A 19,333-nucleotide genomic window follows, 5' to 3' on the forward strand; every position below is an offset into this window, starting at 1 on the left:
TTGTTAGCCTCGGTTCGGTGCTCTCCCGGGATCACGTGACGTAGTCATAAGATCACTGCTCACAGCTGACATTTCACAATAAAAATTTTGTGTGCAAGAGCTTTGTTGCCGATGAGGAAGCTTTCTTGCTTACAGAAGCGATGTACATAACCACAGGTTTTGCGTGGAAACCTGAAACTCATGTGGACACAAAACATGTAGAACTTCTTATAAGCAAGGCTGAGGACATCTATAAGGATGATTTTGATAATGATGATCAGGTTGTTGTGGATGAAAACGAGAAGTATTCCACATACAATCTAGAGCAGTGGAATGCAGATGGAGGAAGCTTCTGTGTCTGCGCAACTCTCGAACCTGGTGTTTATCAGTTTGTTTTTCGAGTGGACGATGGCAAAGATAAGGAATTGAAAATCTCCGATTACTACGAACGAACTTTTCTTGGTAATGGTCGTGCCGTGAACTACATCGAACTTATTGGGGGTTCAAAAGACGATCATTCATTTGTCACTTGCAGCTGTAAGTGTTATATTAGAGTACGGCTGTTCTGATTATTTTCAGGTACATACACACTGACCAAAGGATGTTTACACTGATCAAATTGTGTTTGTACTGATCATGTGTTGTTTGCACTCATGATATGATTGAGAGAGCATAAACTTGCACTTAGGAACGATTATACATTCGGTAAACTGTTACGTGATGAGACTTGTAGGGTTTAATGTTGGCTCGTGAGGGCTCAGTAAGCCGGAGATATTAGGGGGCTTTTTTTCCCAAAACGGAGCCCTACATGTAGCTTGGGTCATGATAAGAAAGACAATCTATTCATCTTGTAATGAGCATGGGATGAAGAAAAAATCGGAGTCCACAACAGGAATCAAACCCAATTAGATATCGATGTTCTTAAGTTCTGAGCTACTTGGAGCCTCCTGGCCAGGAAGGTCATTGACTAAGTTAATCTGTGTCCAGGGGCCCGTTTCTCGAAAGTCCCGGTAACTTACCGGGCCCGTTAAGTATATTTTTAAATGTTTTTTTTGCGGATTACACAACAGTTACAGACATGGTACTTCACCAATATTTTCATAGAATAATAAGATGTTAAAATTTAGTATTCAAAGCTAACAAAAATTGACTTCTGTTAAGAAACATTTGTCACCAAAATTACTTATCGGGCCCGGTAAGTTATCGGAATTTTTGAGAAACGGGCCCCTGCATACTGCTAGGGTCAGAAACATCTAAGGTGCCCTGTGTAGTGTTCAGAGACAGGTGGTAAATTTTGTTTTGATACATACAAAAACAAAATTTGCTATCTATCTGTATAATAATTATATACGTGTATGTTTGAAATTAATAACATGGAGACTGATCTGAAGTCAAACCAAGTCTTATTTCGTCATCCCTCACTGATCTGCTAGTATCCCAGACAAAGTGAAATGCCTCTTTTTATGCTCTTTTGATTAATATTAACCCTTGTCTGCTAAATTATATTCTCAAAAATGTCTTACCATGTAGCCAGCAGTTCCATTCACCTGAAGGCTCAAGTTTGAAAAATCTGTGGTGAAACAAATTAAAGCAACAAACAAATTTTGTGCTCAGCACTAAAACTTCACAACCTGGGCCTCCCACTTGAGTTGAGGGGTTCCTAGCCCCGGGGGGGGGGGGGGGGGGTAGCATTTTCACGACTGGATTGACTAGAATGGGGATGCATTTTCAATAGAGTTACTAGAATGGGGTCGCAAATTTTCGGATTTTTGGGGTAAGAAAATTCTATTATGTAGGGATTCAAAATGGTCTTGGTTAAAAAGTTCAGAAGTTGTTGTTTATTAAATGTAACAATCACTTGGCATTACATTCCATTCTTTCAATTCATTTTAGGATGACCTATTTAAAGGATTGATAAAGTAGATGCATAAATAGAAAGTGACTTAGTTGGGGTTGCAAAAATTACATTTTCCCAAAAGTGACTAAGATGGGGTCTATAACTGGCCACAAAATAGACTATAATGGGGCAGGGGCTCTGAGAGGCCAGCGGCACATACCCAGCAAAACTGAACCCAAGTACCCCCTCCCCCCCCCCCCCGGGTTCCTAGGGATGTTTGAATCCTGTAAAAATTATCATTTACTCAACCTTATCTTTGACAGCGCAAGGATATTCATCACCATCAGGTGCTTTCTCCACAAGCAGCAAGGAAATCCGTGATGCAAGGGAAAGCAACGTCAACATTAATAGCAACACAGATTACGAGCATAGCTCTAAATGTAAACCATGTACTTTGTTATGACCTTCATGGATCCTAACCTTGGAAAAAGAACTCAGGTGGTGGAAATACATAGATGACAGGGATAGCCAGCCAACAAGAACATGGTGGAGTGCACAGCAAAACTGTAGCACAAGTGATGAGGAGGGATCATGGAACACCTTGTAGTTTAGTATAATATTTTCATTGTATTACACTTTACTGTTATCAGTTTCCATCACCACTTGCCACATCTTGTAAGCTTTTTCCTGTAGATTGTTTTATCTAACAGTACTTCATACTACCTTTAGATACTAGCCAAAAGATTAATGTGGAAAAAACAGTAGCCCACTAGGGCAAGCTACTAGCCCAGGCAAGTTCCTAAATGGAAGTTACATACATGGTGCTTTTTTTCCAAGTCCCTTGCATCTCAAATAGCTGAAGTTAGGATATGTATATACTTTAATAATAACATTTGCCAAAATATGAAATACAATGTAATAATATCATTTTTATCACAAGAAATATTATCCATGATGAAATTTTGAAATTCTGCAAAACTAGTAATATATTATTTTGTGTCTTCAGATAGTATCCATAGCTTGCCCACAGAAGGTCACTGGAAATTCCAAGAATGAGTGGGGTCTTGAAAGGCAAACATGTTCATGGAAAGTGTCAAGTTAAATTGGAATTTCCAGGGGTGTTGGGAGGGCGTCCAAGCAAAAAAAAAACCCTTTTGTGGAAGGGGTGTGAACATTTTTCTGGTATAAGATCAATTTTAAAGATTAACCAATTAATTACAAAGAATGGGACCAGAACTTGTAGAAAGGTGAGAAGTGCTACATGTAGGTGCTTGAAATGCTTGCTGTACAAGGTCTTGCTCTGACAAATGTGTGCATTTTTAATTCAGTTAATATAACAAGGAGGGTCAGTTGTTAACCATTGTTAATAATGGTAATTGAACTGAGTAGAGTGCAATTTGGTCTGAAATCATACGCATGATTTCGCGCGCGAGTTCGATTTGACATCTGAAGTATGATTTCAGACCAAAATTGCACGACACATAGTTCAATTACCACTTAATTACACCTATTTTGAAATCACAGAGTATCGTTGTCAATATTAATATTCTATTTTTGTTACTTCATTTCCATTTTGATGGGATAAAGAAAGGATGTGATTTAGAGCAAAAAATGGTGCAATTTGGGAATAAATCGCACTGTTGAGAGCCAATCAGATTGCAGGGATCACCAGTGATTTCAAAAAGGGTGTAATAAATAATAATATTGTATGTGCAACACAGTTTGCCAATTTGAAGTGCTTTTTAGATCGCCTTTTGGTGTTTTATATTTTTTGCATATGCCTTCAATTCCTTCAGGAAATGTTGCCTCTATTTTATCTGCTGCTTTGCATTTTGTTGTGTGTTGAACACGGAAATCTTCCCTGTGATCATGGGTTTTTACTGCAGGTGAACCACAAGAATGGGACGATCTTGGGGCAATGTTTTCTAAAGGAATTGAGAGCCACATGCAAGAACTCTGAGCCAAAACAACGAAAAGTAAATAATCTAAATAGCACCATAAGTCAGTTATGTGTGAGCCATTCAATTGCAATACCTATTTGCAAGAATTTTAGGGAAATGGGCAGGTATCATACAGTAGAAACTACAAATTCTAACTAGAATTTTTATTTCATATTTCTTATTTTATTTATAATAATGTTATACACAACACTATATTATAAAATTATATAGCAGTGCTACATTTTAATTTTATAAGGTTGCTACATTTTAATTTTATAAGGGTGCAGTAACCAGTCATTTTAGCTTGTTTACGAGTCAAATGTATGTTGAAGAATGTTTACAATATAAATATCATTTTCTTTTAATGTTTTAGATAATATATATAATTTTTATTACATGTAATTCTATTGTCCCCAGCGGAAGTAAAAATTAATATATAATATTATTTTTAATTATAATAAAATATTGGGTGGCAGTCAAGCCATTAATAAAAAATTGCAATTTAATACTATAATATGTTTGAAATCTTGAAATTATGCATGTTCATATTTGGAACCCTTAAGACAACATTGTCCTAAACAACATACAGCACTTTCTTAACATGTGTTGTTTGGAAAGCACATACAAAGATTGCTCTGAGTTGATCTGAATATTGCTGTTTGATATACACTGTTTCTTTTCACCTTCACTGAAAAAAAACTTAATTTTTGCTCAAGTGGCATTTGTCAGTAAATAAAATGTTACTTTGTTTGTATTTGATGCACAATATGTTACAAAATAATGTACCACAAGATTACAAAACTAGTACGCCCTCTCCTATGCAACAGGTGGGAATTAAAAATCCTGACAAAAGTAACAATTATATTGCACAAACGTTGGTGATGTCAATAAGCCTTATGTTTTGTGATGCTTTTTTTGTTGTTGTCATTTTGTTAAATGTTGTAATTTAATGTTATCAATGTCCTTTGGTTTTCAATAATAATTTTTTTATTGGGTTAAACTATGTCCTTGAAAAGATACCCCCCAAAAAGATCGGCTTTTTCAAAATAAATACATTTTTTTGGTGAAAAAGAACCTTTAAGTATAAATTCTTCATGAGGTCTTAACATTGGACACAAGTTTATTCCGACACACCATTAATACATGCAGAAGTTAAAGTCCAGGCAGGGAAGGATTACTGAAAACTGCTATCATGATCTCTCTCCAAATTATAGGTACCAAATCTGACTCTCTAATGGTGTTTGTTATATTTGGTCAATTGACTGTAGTCAGTATATGTTTTAATGACCATCTGAAAGTCAGGACATTCAAACAAAGGTCGCCTAATCAGAAAGTAAAAAAGGGTGAATTCTTTCAAACTTCATGGTGCATTGGCAAGATTTAGTTTCCCGCCACCAAGCATTGTATTTAAGAGAACATTTCCACTTTCATGTTCAAAAATTACTAATTTTAGAGAGTATGGGGAGTAGTTGTAATGGATGAAACCTACAGTTATTGATCTAGACAAACCGGAATATCAACACTGGTCAAGGTGTGTATCACAGATTTACAGTTTACACTGTCTCTCCACAAGTAAGTAAACAGTCTGTTGCACAGAGTCACGTCTATATTATAGAGGTGTTTGTCATTTACAGCAGTATTTCACTTGCTGCAGTAATCTCTTAGGTACTAAAATAAGACTCAAGTTGTTGAAAATAAATTTAGAATGTTAGTTTTCTTGTAAAAAGTTTTTCAATGGTACAATTTCTGGCTGTTTAGTCAAACAAATCTCAAGGACCAAAACATGATCCTTGTTTACAACAAAAATTGATGGATTAGCAAAATCTTGTTTCATTTGAGCAACAGTAAATTTTCAACCAATGTTTTAGCTTATTGAAAGCAGTTTCCAATTGAGTGTTGTAAAACCAAAACCAAAGTAATTTCTCTGGCCAATCACAACAGATGTAAACAACACAACAAGCCAATCAGAATTGAAGCAAAAACATGTATCCTGCATCCAGTGTGGGAAAAGGCATGTGACTAGGCAAAGCTTGGCTTCCCATTGGTTGAGAAAATGGTGTGAACTTTACCAACCAATCATAGAGTCTAGTAAAGCTAAACCAAAGCAAATGTGAAATTACTTTCGACACTCGATTGAAAACCGCTATAGAGAGAGTAATTATGAAGGGAAAGGAGACATGCCAATTTTTGCATAAATTATATGAAACTATGATAATCTGATTGCCATTCCTCCTCCCCCCTTCCTCTACCCTCCTCCAAATTGACAGATGAAATCCACCGTCGAAAAAAAGATGGTGGCTGTACATTTTACCACAATACCTTGCCACCCCAACTGAGCCAATAGGCACATAGAAAACCATATTTTTGTAAAATTTGCCCCTAGACTAACAACATTATGTATGCTAGGTCAAGTTCTAATAACTTTTCTGTGTGTTTTTATGAGTGTTTTTAGGGTTTTCGTACACTATAAATTATGGCTAAATATACCAGTTGCCATCTTTTTCAGTACGGTCGATTAACTCTGGGAAATGGTGAAATCTGATTACGTTAGAACTCACATTCCTATACACTCTCAGAAAGTCATTTGAGGAAGTTGAAAACAAATGCATGGAAGACTAGTATTTGAAATACTATCAGACTCCTTAAAATGCCCGATCAAAGAACAGTGGGTATTGGTGTGATCAGATTCATGGCCAGTGAAAATTCCGTTTGACAACTTTGTACAGATCCTGGTTAAATGGCCGGTAATAGTCCTGCAGCAGAGTTCTCACATGACTCTGAACTGGAACATGCTTTCTGCCTTTGTTGCCTTTTAAGCAGCCAGTTTTCTTCTTTCCATCCAATCCAATTTTGCCAATGAAGCAAGGAAATCCCTTTGTCTTGTCAATATAAAAATTATTGTCAGTTATTATTGGCCTCAAGTTCAGAAACTGTTCCACCAGTTTTAACTCTGCAGCTGGGTTTTTGACAAGCTGCTCTCCACTAACAAAATGAATCTGAGAAAGTGGGAAAAATTCCATCCAGTGCTGCAGATGTCTGATGTAAACTCCAGATTTCACAACACCTTTCTCTTTGTAAATAATATTCTTACCCTTCAAAACATATTCTTCAAATTTCGGGAGAGAATTATTGGATTTCAATGCTAATTGTGTATATTCTGAAATGGCTCGTTCTGTTGGATCTCGCACAATCACCAAGAGTTTTAATTCCTTGGACATGTTAAACACACGCTCAGGAACACGTCTTGTTATGAAGTAAGCAGGAGTTTTCTCAATGGTCAACTGATTTGGATTGGACTTGGGCATTCTCTGTCTGTACCACTCCAGGCCATGAGAATAGTTCTCCTCTTGGTCAAAAAAGTGTACCTCATTTGGGCAAGCCCTGATGTCTGGGTGTATTTTAAGGAAAACTAGCAATGCTCTGGTGCCTGACTTGTTTGAACCAATTATGATTGCATTTGGCAAACGCTTTTTGAAGCTAATTGTGCCATCATTTGTTCCATGAAGAATAAAATGTTTCTTGCTACTATCCTCCAAATGGTTCAAGTCTTTGTTTGTTCCCTCTGCATTGGTATAAAATGTTACACAATATACAAAGAAGATGGTTAAGACTAACAGAATGACAACTACAGCTAAACACCTCAGGCTCTTGTATGCAAAGGGCATTGCTAAAGCTGTAAACTGCTCCTTGGCTGCTAACCTTGTTAATCAGGAGGCAAAATTTCTTTGCATGGTATGAGTTCAGGCAAAAGCTCTATGAAAGAAAAATTCAAAGCCAGATTAGAAATGCAACCAAGAAGTGGGAAAAGGGCATATGGACAGCAATAGGAAAATTGTATGGGTTGGAACAGGGATGGCGCAGTGGTGAGAGCACTCACCTCCCACCAATGTGGCCTCAACAGCAGAGTGAATAAGAGTTCGATTCCCGGTGTCGATGCCATACATGGGTTGAGTTTGTTGTTGGTTCTCATCCCTGCTATGAGGGTTTTTCTCTGGGTACTCCGGTTTTCCTCCCTCCACAAAAACCAACATTACCAAATTCCACTTTGACCTGGAAACAGTGGATGCAAGAGCCACTGAAATTCCCACTTATTATTTTATTTATTTTTTAATTATTATTGCATTGAACGAGAGAGAAAACACCCCTAATACAGATTGGAGTCAAGGTTGTATGGGACAACGCTGATTGAATGAATAGATATTGGGACGCATATCTGGCATCCCCACAGATTTTGCAAGGGTGGATGATACCATCGCCAACTTGGCAAAGGAGAGAGAGCCTGGTGACATCAATCGTACTCCCTAATCTTGGATTATTACTAGTTTAATTTAAAGCCGCAGATAAAACATTACAGTATCAAACTAAGGGGTGGTAAAAGGGAAATTTGAGACTGGAAAGACTACCATTACTCTTGCAGGAGTGAGGCTTTGTTAGCCTGGCAAAAGTAATTGAGACTCTGAAATAGCCTTGCACATCCAACAAATCAAGACTGTGAGACACGTACACTTTTGACTGGAATTTTGTGAGCTTCGTATGCTTTGAAAGACCATTGTTTTGTCACCCTTACAACTTACTATATTGAATATGAAAGATTTAATTGCTGTGCATGCACACAGCAATATTCAGCAGGGTCTTTTAATGCTTTTGGTTTCTTCATTGTTCAACAAATGAAACATTTAAGTAGAGCAAAAAATACCTTGGTTGGAGAGCAAATCATAAAAAATGATTGATGATACCTATAATATTATTCACATCTCAAATTTGTTAAGAATTATAACCTACCATTAAGTTCCATTTAACAGCTGAAACTTCCTTATTTTCCTCACTGAAAAGAAAGAAAAAAAGTCAGCAAAAGTTACGTTTTTTTCCTCTGGGGGGTCAATTTATCATTTAAGTATATGAATGTTGTGTGTTTCCAAAAATAATTAATGTCCTTTACTCTAGCGTCAGAATTGTCTTTTTGGTCATGCAAAAAAAAACTTCTAACTATATGAGTGGAGGAATTTCTTGACAAGTTTGTTTCATATGTCACTTATACAGACTCTCTAGCTTTAATTATTAACTCCAGAGAAATACCACTGATTGTTCTCTGCACCCTATCACAAATACTTCACCTTCATTGATGACACCTTTTTCCAATAATTTACAGCAATTTGAAAAAAATGTTGTCAATTCAAAGGGTATTGTATAAGTTGGGACTTTGCCGTGGCATTTTTAACACCGCACTAGAACAAGCTATAACTTCATGGGATCTTAATTACTGTTTTCACAAGGATCATCCTCTTACAGCCAGGTCACCTGAGTCATTACTTTGGTAGAGGTAGAATGTTATAGCTGTGATGTGTATGACTGTGTCAGAGCAATTACTATATATCGGGATGTGTTGACAAATCACCTTCTAAATTAGTCTCTCCTTTTGTTTTGTCACTTATAAATCCAAGACACAAATCTTGGACAATTGAAATGAAAAATGGAAAATGGTGCATTTTGCTAAATGTGAACGAATTCATTATTGATTTTGCGGGGAGGGGGTTAATTTTTTTTTTAATTCTGTCCAAGATTGCAGGTATGCAAACATGCCTTTTGTAAAGAATGCAAGACCTAACACACCGAGCTAGAGGTCATCATGTCATTAGTGATTACCAGGCCCTTACGGTGCACACAGAACAGTAACTAGTGCAGTAATTTTCCATTAACTCCTTTGTAAATAAAAGCATAGAAATTAAGTATACTGATTATTTTTTCTCGCTGGATGATATCGATTCAATGAACATCCTTTTGAACAATCAGTTTCGATTACCCCGGGAATTGTAAGTTAATTAACGAATAAAACACTTGAAATCAGTGAATTTTGAAAAAAAAACTCATCACTTTTCTAGAAAGGTTAAAGAAAATTCATTTTACATGACAATGCTTGTTCTGATAATTACATACAACAAAACAAAGGCAATCCTACCTGTATAATTCGCGTTTCATCCGAGAAACGAGAAAGGGCCAAATATCCCCACAAGCTGAAAGTATCGAATGACAATGAAAACTCGTCCCCAGGGCCCCACGCTTTTGGCAGCGAGGCTCCAACACACACCGGTTGTTCAAAAGACGGATAATTTTATTAAAACACTGGATAGTTCGCTATCCGGCAGATAAAATGTGTGCAAGATTTTCCCAATAGTCCTGTAATTTGTGAATAGAGAAGAAATATATGTCAAATTTAAGAATAGGATTGTGTGCAAAACTTACCAAAAGCGTTGGTAAGAGTACAGACAGTACATTAACCCCTGCATAGCGACTTATCCAGTGGACAAAGTTATCTGCTTTTTGAACAACCGGGGCCAGAATGCCATGAATGGCAGGAAATAACGTGATTTCAGTATTCCTTCGTGTATTAAAGTTATTCCTTTGCATTTCTTCAAGTTCTAACTGTTTTAAGAGCCTATTTACATGCATCTGAGCTCGTTCTTTCTCGCAAATTTACCCGTTTTGATTTCCTTCTTACCCAACTTTGTGCCGGCCTGGGTTTCCGAGGATGGTTTACATGGTACCCAAGACAAACCCTCGCCTTAGCGAATGTTTATGTGAAAATTTTGTGATCGAGACAAATTTGACCCTATCTTACTTTTCATAATGATTCTGAAATACTAAAATACTCATCCCTTCTTTATTGTATATATTTTAAAAGTCAAAATTTATTCAGTGAAAATTGACAACCCAGGATCAGTACTAAAAAGGAAACGCCGGATAAGTGACGTTTCTATAGCTTTGCTGTTTTTTTTACAGTTGACTGTGTCTGTTTATTTTTTTATCAAGAAAACAACAATTGTGCCGACATACATAATCATGCTAAAACCTTCCTCATTATGTGACACCATTTCCATGGTAATCCTGACTTCTCCGTTTGCAAGCCCTGAGTCAAGCGGGACTGTAGGACCTGTTATTGATGAGCGCCAGTCCATTTATTTCCATGTAGATGAACTTCCTCAAACAAAAGGACTCCTGTTGATTTAAAACATTTCGTGAGGCTTATCTTTGTACAAATAAGCAAGACACACAAGTGGCCGTATGAAATGAAACAAAAGAAAAAACGCGTCCTTCGAAAAAGTGAACAGCTCCTTGACAACATAATGGTTAAATAAGTATTTTAAACATTTTAGCTGTTTAATGATATGTACAAGTGTCAATTTGCAGTGAGTGGATCAGTTAAATTAAATACACGGTCTTTGTGAGATGAAGTTTTCGTGGAGCCTCATGATACCGCATTCTCCTGTTTGGAGTCAGTTTAACCTTCATTTGATTTGAGGCAGGCCTGATTCAGTGGTTTGCAAATCACTGGAGTGACATCAAACTCCGAGTTTCATATTCTACTGAAATTCAAACTTCACCGCCTTTAAGACAAGTGTAGGACTTCAGCGACAACGAACAGATCACCAGCTGCCAATGATTCAAGAAATTGTATCCATTTACGGAAAACTATTATCTGATGCACCTCAAGGTAAGAAGCAAAATTCGTTATCTAAAACATGGTTTTTCGTGTGTAGTTTAATACCTGTTTACAAATCATTATGAAAAGCAAACCCATATTGAATTGATCAACATCATGTATTTTATTATTTTGTTCCTTCATAATTATCTCACGTGAACTAGGGAATTAAAAAAGAATTGTTACTGACGGTAGACGATGGCACCAGTAGGTTATTACCGTTAGTAGCATGAACGACGCACAAAAATGACAATGAATCCTCGCCAAATTGTTAAACAGTGCGGGCACCAATCCCAGATCAATAAAAGTAAATATGAAACATATATTTTGAACTGCGGATGAAACATCAAATAGAAGAAAGATCCTCGTAGTTACTCCGCTTAAAAGCGGTTGCGAAAAGAAAGCCTGAAAAAAAATTCAGGCTTGAACGGGATTCGAGCATTACATTTATACAGATTTATTTATTCAGCCTTCACTGGTATATTACAAACTACATCGGGGCATTGTAGTAGAATAGCCTTCCACATAACGTCAGAGCGACCAAATATAATAAGAAAATAAAATTGTCTAATGTTTTCCTCGTACTCTCACACGGCAAACATGTAAATCAGCTATTCTTTTAATTCATTCCCAACTACACTGTAATGTTTTTACCGTGATTAAATTAAATTAAAAACAAGACAAAGAGGGAGAGCGAGAGACACAGGGAATGAATGAACGAACGAACGAACGAGCGAAAGAACGAACGAACGAACGAACGAACGAACGAACGAATGAATGAATGAATGAATGAATGAATGAATGAATGAATGAATGAATGAACGAATGAATGAATGAATGAATGATCATAATGAATGAATGAATGAATGAATGAATGAATGAGTGACTGACTGAATGACTGAATGACTGAATGACTGAATGACTGACTGACTGACTGACTGACTGAATGAATGAATGAATGAATGAATGAATGAATGAATGAATGAATGAATGAATGAATGAATGAATGAATGAATGAATGAATGAATGAATCCAATTCAGATCGGTAAAATGAATTGCTTTACAAAAAGCCGTGTTATAAAAATTGACTACTCCTAATATGCAGTGTTCACGGCTCTATTGATATTCACTTACAAGAAGACAGCGAGATTGTTGATCTGTGCTATAAAGGCGGAGAGCGTGGTTGCAGATCTGATGTTAAAGGACATGGAATTTCATATTTTTGCTCCGACAAAAGAAAAACTGAGCTGCCACCTCTAGTAAGCTCAGTATTGTATTTGTGTAGTGCTCAGTAATCGACCTCCGCTCTTACGAAGTCACATCTCAAGTAAATATAGAATACTTTTACAGGGATTTTACATGGATTGATTCATTGATTGATTGATTGATTGATTGACACTTTAATTACCCTACGGGTTCCAACCCACCGTAACTTTACGAAACTGTTTTATATGGAAGACCAGCATTAAAATAAGTAACAATTATTTACCGAAGTGGAGGTGAATAGTGATGGATATACACCGAGCCGGGAAGCGGCGAGGTTAATATCCACCACTTTTCACCTCCACTTCGGTGAATAATTGTTTTAGTATATACCACACAAGCTGAATAACTAGTGAACCAAAAAATTATTTATCCTGACAATATACCGACAAATGGTATGAAATTTTAAAATCTCGCGCGTCACGTGGTAAGCGATTTCTTATTGTAGAAAGTTCCGTCTCGCTTTCTTGCAGACAACTAAAACTTTTGGAGACATTTATTTAGTTCAATTTCCTACGGTGTCATTTCTTCAATTTTTCTGTGAAATTCGTGTTGTTGTTGAAACCATGCTGAAAAATTTAGATGTTTCATTGTTTTCATTGTAATTTTAGTGCTCTGCAGTTTTCGTAAACAAGGGATTGTATTTTCATTTTTCACCTTAGAATATGAGGTTGAAAAGATTAAATAAGTTACTATTTAATGCCGTCAAATCAAACTTTGTTGCCATTTATGTATTTGTTTTAACAGCCGCCTCGTTTAACTAAATAATTTCCTCTTAAGTAACCGTAGAGAAACGGGAAGCCATCTTGTTTCTCATGGGCTGCTCAGAGGTGAAAAGTAGTGGGCTAATCACCTCCGAGTTAGCCAATCAGCGCAGCGAAAAGTACCATTCACTTGTGTGGTATATACTAATACCAGTAAAAAGGCGTTCTATGAACTGTATATCAAATAAAAGACTACGGATACCGGCCAGTTAACAGATGATAGCGCTCGTTTGAAGGAAAAGGAGGTCGCCGAACGGCTCCACAGCTTAGCGTCGTTGCAAGCAAAAGCAAAAGCTCTCTTAGTCTTCTCTTCATATGCTCAGTCCGATGTTTTCAAAGAAACAATTATTACCATTAATTCGAAGATTATATTTCGTATTTACTGTGGGTTTCAAGGGCTGTGTTTAAGAGGAACGGAACTGGATAGAGAGAGTCAGAGAGACAGGCGGCGAGAGGAGTATTCGGCTATTTCATCTTATACCATTTTAATATGATTCTAGGATTTAGATCTCCATACTGAATAGGTTACATAAGTGTCCCCAATTAGCAAACTGCGGTATTGCAGCAAGCTTGAATGACTGACACATTGAAAACAAACTTTTATTTACAGTTCATCAAATGTTTACAGAGAAAAAGTGACGCAATTACAAAATTCGTTAAAGTGCCTATGAAGCGAAAATTGTCTTTAGGTAGTTATAAAATTTACCCTTTTAAACACGGGATTTCAAAGTTTGAGATTGTTGGGGTAAAAATTGCCGATTTTGTGAGCGTTCAACGTTGGGCTATTTTGCCTTCAAAAATGGTATTCGAATCGCGAGGCCAAAATACCAGGTGACAATAACCGCTGACGTCACGTTGGTGCCAAGAATTCCAATTCATCATGGCGGAAGAGAGGAAAGATAAGCAACAGCGAGGGCGATATTGCGTTGCTTTCGTCCGTAACAAAGAGAGTTGCCAGACTCGATCGTTCACAGAATCGCTAGACATGCTTTTCTCTTTCTACAATCCTTTTTGGCAGCAAGAACGGAATGAAAGTAAACAAAGCTTTTGGCACCAAAGTGACGTCACAACTTGGAATTCGGCATAAAACGCGACCCAGTCCTCTGACCATTTTTGAAAGCAAAATAGCCCAACATTGAGCGTCCGTAAAATCCACAATTTTTACCCCAGCACACTAAAACTTCGAAATCGTATATGTTAAAGTGCAAATTTTACAACTACACAAAAATAATTTTCGCTTCATAGGCACTTAAAACAATGTTCAAATCATAAATAAAAAGATGATAGAATTTTAAAAAAAGATAATTACAGATTTTAAGGGCATGCCGACCTATTAATCTTGTGTCGCAGGTTTGTTAAATGAATAAATGAGTATAATGGAACGAATCAGCTGTAAATGTAACGGAATTTGTTTAAAAAAGTTAAATGAAATTCAGTATTTTAAAATCAGCTCCACTTGACTAAAAAAATATATAAAATAAAAAAATAAAATAAGCATCTCTCAAATGGCTCCTTCTGCAGTTTTCCACGTTCTTGATGTCACGTTGAATTCTTCGTATTGCCCTAAAACCTCTAAGACAGACGAGTACAGATCTTAATAGTGCGAATGAAATTCTGCTTCTCATCCATGATATGGTTTTGGCATATTGCTCCCCTTTCTTGATAACAATTAGCTCCCCCGCTGATCAACTATGGTATCTCAAGCAGTCCCGACTGACACATTATTAGTATTATTATTATGTGCAGTTAAAAAAATAAAATAGAACCACATGGGGCGCGCAGCGTAACCTATGCGATGTTAAGGAACTATAAAAAGAAAACTGCTGAGTTAAAAAAAAATAGCGATAAAATATAAAAATCTTATTATTATTAATGTTATTATTATTATTATTATTATTATTATTTATTTTTTTATAGTATAGTTTGATGGTTTATCGAATAGTTTTTAAATTTAAATAATTGAAGTAATGATTATGTAAATTATTATTATTATTATTATTATTATTATTATTATTATTATTATTCAGAATGTGATCATATGAGTTTTTATTGCAAATGAGAATAGCTTTTTGTAAGTTTATGACTTTTGTTTTTTCCTTAACTTGTAAATAGCTTGGAATATGTTAATGTGAATTAGAACTTTTAACTTGTAAATAGCTTGGAAAATGTTAATAAAGATTATTTATTATTAATTAAAAATTATTATTATTATTATTATTATTATTATTATTATTATGTGCAGTTGATAAACGTATGGATGCTAAAATAGAACCACATAGGGCGCGCAGCATAACCTATGCGATCTTAAGGAACTATAAAAAGAAAACTGCTAAGTTAAAAAAAATTGGCGATAAATATAAAAATCTTACAGACAATCTAAAGCTCTCTAATACTAAAACCATATTGAGCTCCTATGCTATTCCCTCAGGGAAAGTCAATTGACGGTAGCTTTGAAAGTTCTCACTATGTTGAAACTGGAACTCGAGATGGTAGCCTTCTGCATCCTTCTCAATACGTCATGGCCCCTGTTGCCAAAAAGCTTCCTCATTGTCAGGTCTACATCCCTTGACCATCCCCCCAGCACGTCAATGATGATGTTACATTGTTCAACGTCATAGCCAGGGTACTGCTTCTTCAGCTCGAATCGCAGTGGCCAGTACTTGACCGTCTTCTCCTCGGACTTCTTTTCCCGATGCTCCATCCACGGACAGGACATCTCCACACCATCTTATTCTTGTGGTCCACAAATCGAGCGTCCACTCTGTTAGCCTTGACGATGGTGTGTTCCGCATAAACTGGGACATCCCAAAACGCCAATGCCTCATATGACTCATAGACTGCTTTGGGCACTGCACACTAGTACCAGGGAGGGACTGAATCAATAAGCCTCAGATCCCTCGTCATCTCGAAGAAGAGGACTTTCAGAGCAGAGCACCCCGCTAGCATTATTATTATTATTATTATTATTATTATTATTATTAGAGACACAGACAAAGAAAACACAGAAACTAATTTGATTCTTGTTCTTTCATTCTTTTATCAACAGTGGTGTGAACCAAGTGGCTAATCATAGAACCCTTATCAGGAAACTCTTATAAAAGAGAGCTAAAGGAATCAGGACCAAAGCCTAAGAAATGACTAGGAGAGTGCATCAACGGAGGGTGATTTTGTGTGTGTGTATTTTCGTTACAGCAGCCGTTTTATGCTACCTTATTCACATGCGATTTCAATCTGACGAATCAATAACGATTGATCCACGCAAAAACTATAGCTCCAACAGATCACCATACGTGCAGCTACTAGAAACCATCCCACCGTTTTTGGATCAAAGTGGAAATGCGGTGGAAGACACAAGAGACATACTTTATATTGACGCAGAAAATGAAATGGAATGGAAACGACGCCTACCAAACGCTCTTGTGATCGGAATAAGGAAAGGGGGCACAAGGGCTATCCTTAATTTTCTGTCGCGTCATCCAAACGTGAGAGTATGTCCTCGAGAGGTGCACTTTTTCGATCGGCAGGAAAACTATATTCTTGGGAGTGAGTGGTACAGGGAGCAGATGCCACTGTCTCTCTCAAGCCAAACCACAATCGAGAAAACACCTGCTTATTTCGTAACTGAAGACGTCCCCAATCAAGTTTTTAAGATGTCTCCTTCCATGAAACTCTTAGTGGTGGTACGTGATCCCACGGTCCGAGCTATTTCAGATTATGCTCAGTTGTTTGAGAAATCTAACGGTACGTTGAGATCCTTTGAGCAATACATCACTGAAGATCCGCAGCACCGCATTCTTCGTAAAACGAGTTCCATAGTGACCACTGGTATCTATGTGGATCATTTGAACAAATGGCTGGAGTACTTTCCACTTGAACAGATTCACTTCATTAGCGGCGAACAGCTGGTTAAGAATCCGGTCCATGAAATGCAATCCGTAGAGAATTTCTTGGGTCTGAAGCCATTTATCAACGAAAATTTATTTTACTACAACGAAACTAAGGGTTTCCTGTGTCTAGTCCGCGCTACACAAAAAGAAGGGGATCTGTCTGGATGCTTGTCGAATTCTAAGGGAAGACCCCACCCCCCTGTCAATGAAGATGTCGTGACATTGTTGCGTGACTTCTACAGGCCACTAAACGAACACTTTTACAGAGCTATTGGACGAAACTTTGGGTGGCCCTAACCAGCGGGGTTAAGACACTCGAAGACATGTCAAACGGTAATACGGGACGATGGGAGGGCGGGGGGGGGGGGGGGGTTGGGTGTGGCTGAGAGAGGAGTGGGGATATACGAGCGAAGGAAGCTAAAAATTACAACGGGAACAAATCCTTTCTACACCTTTGTAATGTGAGAACCAAAGTGTTAGGAAATGAAGTATTCTGTGCAATAAGCTTTGTCACGAAACGGTAGAATTCATTTAAAATTTAGCTTAAGCGTGAAAACTACCCTGAGCTCGTCTTTTAATACGCAGGAAAACACATACATACCTGACAGCAATTTTCATATGTTCGTATCATCACAATAATCTTCCAGTTTATTTTAATAATTTCTTTTCTTAACGAAAATATACATACACGATGAGCAGCAAAAGTATATATTGGATTTAGAAGAACCAATTATGGAAAAATTTTCTATTAAGCCGGCGACACACCTGGCGATTTATTCGCGTTCGCCACCGATTGATGCGGACACACCTGGCGATTTTATTCGCATGCGATTTTCGCCACCGATTGATCCAGACACACTTGGCGATTTTTTTCGCCGATCGCGGCGACTGTGGCACTTCAACCTCGTTTCCGGACTCCATCGAGGGGCGTTTTGAAAAGACATGTGATAAAAGCGCCCAACCTGATTGGTTGACTTTACTGGCGATTCTCAGCGACGAGCGTAGAAAATCGCGGGAACGGGCACACTTGGCGAATTTAATCGCCGATATCTGACACGCCAGATATCGGCGATTTTCATACGCCGATCGCGGCGATCGGCGTATAAAATCGCGTAGTGTGTCACCGGCTTTAGGTATATAGGAGAGCAATTAAATGGAATAATCTGCCGAGTGATATTAGAAGCATAAATTCATGTAATCTATCAGCAAGAATTTTCACTGTTAAATTGTACGCGGTTAACCCCACAACCGATTGCAAAGTCTGCTCTAGGTCATCGACTCAGATTATACTCAGAATCGGAAATTATAAATTTACAAATTTGGAAAAGGGGAAAAAAGGGGTTTTGTCGAACCTGTTGTCACTTGTCAGTTATAGTTAAAGGTGGTAGACATGTCATTTATCATTTTATTAAAGTTATATAACAGTTACAAACTCCCCATCAATAGCATCGTTTGGTGTTCCCCCTTAAGGAATCGTCTTAGCTCCTTTGCCACTCCCGGCTTTGCCTTTGTTAAACCCAACTTGAAGTTTTCTAGAAAGACTGGATTCTTGGAGAAATTCAAAGTAAAATTTCACCAAATTTTATGACGACCCCACCAGCTATTGCTTTAAAACTAATGCGGTGTCTGAATAAAAGCTGGGGTATGGTATGGGATTTTTTGTCGCACATTTTAAATGAATTCAACTTTTTTCCTCGAGGTCACAAGGCCGAAAAATAGCGAGTACCAAACCAGCAGCGATCCAGTGCGATTTGGGCGAGATTGAACGGCGGTGGTGCCAAGCCGGCCGGTATGTCTTCAAAATATAGTGAAGAAAAAGGAGTGACACTTTACATACCACGGGTGAAAAGTGAAGGGTTTTTCTGGCTGACTGTTGTTCAGAAAATGATACATCACAGGCACTCGTACCGTGACCACAACTCAATCAGAGCTTCCTCCTCTTTCTCAACGTTTTTTAACGAGTTAAGGCGTCTTCTGTTAGAACACAAATAAGAGTCTAACTCGTATTCAGCAATCATTCAATAACTGGTGTTCAACGAAAAGTTTGCAGTGCAGCTTGGTTAACAGAACCTCCATGTTAGAACTCCTCGCGTTGCTTTTTTATTTGCTGGAGTTTGTTATGAAACTTACTGTCAACCTCTAGTCAACTGTTCATGTAGGCTAACGCAAGCCTTCCTCATGCGATT

The 19,333-nt window shown here is 37.4% G+C and overlaps 3 protein-coding genes across 10 annotated transcripts in view; 2 read left to right on the plus strand and 1 right to left on the minus strand.

Moving 5' to 3' along the window:
- Nucleotides 1-3: 3 nt before the first annotated feature.
- LOC146488613 (uncharacterized) lies at nucleotides 4-4,270 on the plus strand. Its single transcript, XM_085118921.1, has 2 exons — nucleotides 4-516; nucleotides 2,140-4,270. The coding sequence occupies exons 1-2, from the start codon at nucleotides 141-143 to the stop codon at nucleotides 2,277-2,279; spliced, it is 516 nt and encodes a 171-aa protein (XP_084975047.1). The 5' UTR covers nucleotides 4-140; the 3' UTR covers nucleotides 2,280-4,270.
- The window catches only part of LOC146488614 (heparan sulfate glucosamine 3-O-sulfotransferase 2-like), a 44,821-nt gene continuing 26,016 nt past the window's right edge, over nucleotides 529-19,333 (minus strand). The window contains exons 2-5 of one of the 8 annotated variants that reach the window (XR_014866480.1): nucleotides 9,713-10,749; nucleotides 8,539-8,581; nucleotides 7,456-7,509; nucleotides 529-1,549 (exon numbers count right to left, since the gene is read on the minus strand). Coding sequence is in view for 5 of the 8 variants with exons in the window: in XM_085118891.1 (XP_084975017.1) it covers nucleotides 6,444-7,421 (978 nt within the window). In the remaining 3 variants the exon portion in view is untranslated. Of the gene's footprint in view, nucleotides 1,550-3,899; nucleotides 7,510-7,633; nucleotides 7,807-8,538; nucleotides 8,920-9,712; nucleotides 10,750-18,463; nucleotides 19,122-19,333 lie in introns of those variants that run through there. The other 7 variants (XM_085118891.1, XM_085118894.1, XM_085118898.1 and 4 more) reach the window with 7 other exon arrangements.
- On the plus strand, nucleotides 16,263-18,455 carry LOC146488615 (heparan sulfate glucosamine 3-O-sulfotransferase 5-like). The gene has a single exon (XM_085118883.1). The coding sequence runs from the start codon at nucleotides 16,395-16,397 to the stop codon at nucleotides 17,442-17,444; it is 1,050 nt and encodes a 349-aa protein (XP_084975009.1). The 5' UTR covers nucleotides 16,263-16,394; the 3' UTR covers nucleotides 17,445-18,455.

This window comes from Pavona decussata, unplaced genomic scaffold (assembly GCF_977016875.1).
Source record: "Pavona decussata unplaced genomic scaffold, jaPavDecu1.1 SCAFFOLD_9, whole genome shotgun sequence".
Taxonomy (NCBI): domain Eukaryota; kingdom Metazoa; phylum Cnidaria; class Anthozoa; order Scleractinia; family Agariciidae; genus Pavona; species Pavona decussata.